The sequence below is a fragment of the Arachis ipaensis genome, chromosome B06 (assembly GCF_000816755.2).
Source record: "Arachis ipaensis cultivar K30076 chromosome B06, Araip1.1, whole genome shotgun sequence".
NCBI lineage: Eukaryota > Viridiplantae > Streptophyta > Magnoliopsida > Fabales > Fabaceae > Arachis > Arachis ipaensis.
In genome coordinates this window covers 81741654-81747241 of record NC_029790.2, presented here as the reverse complement: position 1 = coordinate 81747241, position 5588 = coordinate 81741654, and the positions used below count along the sequence as shown (strand labels likewise).

At 32.7% G+C, this 5588-nt stretch overlaps 1 protein-coding gene and 1 long non-coding RNA gene across 2 annotated transcripts in view; both read right to left on the bottom strand.

Moving 5' to 3' along the window:
• Nucleotides 1-785, bottom strand: part of LOC107648821 (growth-regulating factor 3) — a 3698-nt gene extending 2913 nt beyond the window's left edge. Inside the window, exon 1 of the mRNA XM_016352635.2 lies at nt 180-785. Coding sequence (XP_016208121.1) covers nt 180-411 — 232 coding nt within the window. The 5' untranslated portion in view covers nt 412-785. The remainder of the gene's footprint in view (nt 1-179) is intronic.
• LOC110263369 overlaps nt 1-5588 on the bottom strand; it is a 28318-nt gene that overhangs the window by 5533 nt on the left and 17197 nt on the right. The window lies entirely within an intron of this gene.

The window sequence follows — 5588 nt, the reverse complement described above, 5'->3', positions numbered from 1 at the left end:
AGGGGTGAATCCAAAAGAAGAAAAAGGTGAGAGCTCGGAGGAGCTAGCAACAGCAAACTCGAAAAGTAAGCAACTCAAGGCCAGAAGATAAGATATAATCATACTTTCTGACTTTTTTTTTTCCAGTATAAGGGAGGAAGGGAAAAAGGAAAACACTGTGAAAAGGAAGAAATACTTACTGGGGAATTTGGTGGTAGTAGTAGTAGTAGTATGAGGAGCAAGTGTTGAATCTGACAGGGTGCAGGTGACTTTGCTGTTGGGTTCAGGTACAAACAAGGGGAGAGCAGAGGCAGGTGATGGTGGCTGTTGTTGATGGGATTCTGGTGGGAGAAGTTTTGGCATCTTTGTAGAATGTTGTTGTTCCTCTGACTCATCCTGGTTTCTCCATTGCTTCAGATAATGGAAGTCCATGAAGAGAGAGAAATAGAGAGGAGAGAGAAAGAGAAACCAGAGCTTTTAAGTTTGGTCGATTATGTGGAGCGGGCTTAATTTAATTAACTCTGGTTAGGTATGGTGTAATGTTATGTTACGTTGGATGTGTAAAGACCAAGTTTATGAAGAAGAAAAAAAAGAAAAAAAGAAAGGGGTGAGCAGTGAGGTGTGTGGGGTTCCTTTATAATGTTTGGCAGATAGCAGTGAGGGAGTGAGAGGATTCTGACAGCAAAGCCTGCAAAGTTTGTTTTGAAGGGAGTGGGGAAGCCCTAGAGAGCACTTGAGAAAAAGACAGTCAGACAAGACAGTGAGGGGAAAAAGAAGAAGCCCTCACAAAGAAATATTTACAATAAAATAATATGAGAACAACTGGATTGATGGATAGAGAGAAAGAGAGAGAGAGAGAAAACCCTGCAGTCTTTGTCCTTCTCCTTCTGTGCCTTTGCTTTGGAAATAGCACTTGTTTGCTTAAAAGGATATTTCTTTTAAAATAAGAATTTTGTTTTCTGGTGTCATTTCAAATAAAAAAATTAAAAACTAAAAAATATTTTAGTTTCATTGTATGTTCAAAAATTCTCATAGTATAAACGAGATATATTTATAGGCTAAAAAATTTGGATATAGAAGTAGGATGAGTGTTATAGCTTAACGTGTAATTTTTGTTATTTTTTAAAATTATGGGAGGTACACATTTTTAAAATTTGGGGTACACAAATCGGACGGTCAGATTTCTGTACCTCTTAAAAATTGGACGGTCTGATTTGTACTCCGTAAACTAAATCATCTCATATTTTAGAAAAATACCACAATATATCACAATTTAGAAAAACACCATTGTTTACCCAATATTAAAAATAAAAAAATATACATTTATAACTACTTTTTTTAATAATAATATACATATCTCGTTTACAGTGTAAATGAAATAATAATAAATGTATCTCGTTTATTTTTTTAATAATAATATACCTATCTCGTTTACAGTGTAAACGAAATAATTATGAAGATATTTTCGAAATATGGAAAAATTTTTAAACACGTATTAAAAATTTTATTTTTACCAAAATATCTTTTAAAATAATTTTTAATAATTAAATTATTTTTTACTAAGATACCCTTCAATAATTTTTTAGTTATTAAATTATAATTTTTCCAAAATTTTCTTTAACAATAATTTTTTTGTATGTTTTACGATTAATCTCATGATATTAATGCATATTACTAAACATAATTTTACAAATTTGGTATAATATTTTTTTATATTTTGCTATTAGTCTCATAGGAATTTTTTTTAATTTATTGTTAAAATAATATACATTGATTTCAAAATATCACTTTTCTCAAACCGTAAATAGTTATGAGTAGCTTTTTGCTAACAAAATAACATAGAAATTTTTTTAAATATTTTACTAATTTTAGTGTTTCAATTTTATATATATACTAAAAATCAACAGCTAAAAGCACTAAAACATTATTACTTTTAGAATACTTAAGATCTTCTAATTAAATAATGTTAATATCTTTTCTTCAATAAATACAATAAGTATATAAGACATTTAAAGACATTTGCTAGCTACAATCGTATAATGAGCTTAGAAAAACCTAGAATATAATATTATTTTCATTTGTCCCTGTTGCGAATATTTTAGGATTGGTCCTTTTTAAAGATTTTACTAAGAAGTATTTAAAAAGAAATCACTCTTTATTTTATTTTATTTTTATTATATTTTTTACCTTCTTCTCCGGAAGATGTGTGTTGTTTTGGATGAATCCAATCCACTAACATCTCCCGTCTGAAATAGAAGCAAAAACAATATAAAGGAAGAGGCACATGTGATAATATGATTTTGATATACACCAAATGAATACAAATGAATACTGAGTGTGCAGTTTTGTTGCAGATGAAGTTGATAATGTGGCTGAGAGGATTTTCGTTATTCGCTCGCTTTTGTCATTCCTTGAAGCGCTCCTCAACGTCAAATGTTAGTATTAATCTAATTAAGCAGCTGTTGCTTTCAAGTCAAGGTTTTATTACTGTAGTGTAATTGTGTACTGCTCTGAATTTTGAGGGGCTTGTATACTCAACTCCAACATTTGCATTTTGCAAGAGGAATATTGCTCTTGGGGACTAGAGATGTTCCTGACGCGTACTATTCTATAGATTTTTTTTCCTGAAATAAAATAAAAAATTATTATTTTTACAAATTTATTATTTTAACTTTAATTTTTGGAATGTGATTTTTTTTTTTAGTTTTGGTGAGTTCGTCCAACCTCGAGCGAACTTCTATAATTTTATAGAATTCGTCCCACCTTCCAGCGAACTTCATCCAACTTTTTCCTAATATCTTTGATTGAGAACGAAATTTAAATTTTTAAGTAATTATCATCGTCTCCAACAGTTTATAGGAGTACACAAAAGTACAAAGACAATAAACATGGCTTCTTTAATATCGTCGGCGCCAATTAAAGTCGGAAACAAGGAATTGAGCATCGAACCCTCCTCGGAAGTGTATCCGCTCTAGTCGCTCAAGTGTATAAGGTTGATTCACTCAATTCTCCTATAATCATGCTTTCCAAGATTTGTTTTTCATCTAACAATCAACAATTATTCAATGCATGCAAACGTTTATCATGAGGACTTATTCATAGGTTGTAATGGGGTTAGAGTAAAGGTAAGGATATATATATGGCTAAATGAGTTTGAAATTTGCATCTTTGATTAATCTAAGCTCTCACCAAACACATATAACAACCTATACAATTCTAATACACCACCTAAATATCCATGATTCTCACTTTTTTTTTCACATACTCATGCATTCTTTTTAATTCACATTCTATATGCATTGTTATTATTACTTTGCTTTGGGACATTTTTGTCTCCTTTTTATTGCTTTTCTTTTTCTCTTTTTTTAATATATTTTTTTTTCTTTATCGTTATCATTTTTTTTCACTAAAGTATATACAAACGTATCAATGCATATGGTTTTACATATTTAATGCATGAGTATATACCCAATTCCCAATATCTTCGATAAAAGTATAAGAACACACTTTTACCTCTACCAATATTCCCAAATTTCTCACACTTAAATGTTAAACACTCTCACTAACCTAAGTTAATCAAAGATCCAAATTAAGGACATTTATTGTTTTTCACTTAAGGCAGTGATGTGCTAAATTAAAGAACAAAAAGGGGATTTAACATAGGCTCAAAATTGGCTAACAATGGTAGATAAAAGGTAAGGCTATTTGGGTAAGTGAGCTCAATGAAATAACGGCCTCAATCATATAAATGCATTCATACACAAAATAATGGACATAAAGAATAAAACAAATCAAAGATTGCAATCATAGAAAGAGAATAATGCACACAAGAATGGAAATAAGTGGTTATATGATGTAACCACACAATTGGGCTCAAAACTCACATGCTTATGTGATCTTAGCTCAAAAATCATGTTCCAAAATTAATTCCTTCAAGCGAGTTCAACACAAAAATTTTTTATTCAAATTGGTAGGGTGCCCTAAAACAGTTTTCTTAGACAAGAAATCATCACTTTAACCAAGTAGACCTAGCAAGAAAGAAGTGGTGGAATATATACAAACTCTAACTATCATGCAACCTATCATGCAATGCAACAACTAACTAACAAAGAAAATTAAGAATTGGTGTTGAAAAAAGGGAGTAGTTACCCACGGAGGTCGGTCCTCGACCTCCCCACACTTAAAGATTGCACCGTCCTCGGTGCATGCAGGGAAGAGCAAGGTGGATTGGTTGCTACAACTGATGAGCTCCTTCAAAAGGTTGTGCAGAGAGACTTGCTTGTTACCCCATTTAGACGCTTTTCCATTCTCCTCTTGGTGGCCAGCCTGAAAGGAGAGAAAAGGAAAGAACATTAAGCCCATAACAAAGATATCAAAGCAAATAGAACATAGGTGGGGGAAAATGCCAAATAAGAGTAGGGTTCTGATGCACGGAAAACTTGTCTCATAACAAATTTCCTTCGGCAAGTGTACCGAATTTGTCGTCAAGTAAAAACTCACAATAGAGTGAGGTCGAATCCCACAAGGATTGATTGATCAAGCAACTTTAATTAGAGAAATGTTCTAGTTGAGCTAATCAGAATTTGAGTTGAGAATTGCAGAAAATTAAATGGCGGGAAAGTAAATAACAGCAAAGTAAATGCTAGAAATAAAAAGCTGAATGTAAATGACGGAAAGTAAATTGCAGAATCTTAAATGGGAATGGGGAAATTGCTCATAAAAGTAAATGACTAAAATTAAAGAGAATGGGTAAGATCAGGAATGGGGAGTTCATTGGGCTCAGGAGATGTTGCATTCTCCCGATCAATTTCATTTTCATCTCTTCCTCAATCAATGCACTCATTGATCTCCTTGGCAATCTTAATTGATCGAATTACAATTTCTTGTAATTCAATCTCTCAAATCTTGATCAATAGCCAATTCCTTGGTCAATTGCTCATGAGAAGAGATGAAGTATGGTCACTGATTATACCACATGCATTTCCCAAATCAAGTGTTGAGAGGATTATAGTCACATATCCATCCAAAACCAATTTGGTCCAGCATGAGAAAGCATTTCTAGCATGATCTCTTCATTCCTCTTTCAAGGTTCAGAAGAGATCCAAGTATGAATAGCTTCTTTTCCAAGATAACTACCCAATTGGATGAAGATCGAAAGCTTTCAAGTAAAATCAAGAGAAAAGATAGAAGAAGAATAATGAAAACTAGTATTGATCCATCAAATTACAACAGAGCTCCCTAACCCAATGAAAGGGGTTTAGTTGTTCATAGCTCTGGAAAATGAAAACCAAGATGGAGAATACATAATGAAAACTAGAAGTGCAGAGGAAGTAAATACAGAGAGTAGTTCTATGCCCAGAGGCTCCCTATAATTTTCAACTCTGTAAATAATTCAAAGCTACTCCTATATATACTACTCTTCTACTCTTCTAGTTGGCTCTTCAAGTTTTGTGTCTGGGCTTTTGGATCTTGAGTTTGAAGCAGTTATCTTCTTCATTGGGCTTGGCTTTACTTGCAGAGAGAAAGTGTGAAGTGGGCAGAGACTTTAGCTCAGGGCGTTAGTGGTGTTAACGTTAAGTGAAAATATGGGTTCGAGAACGTTAGTGACA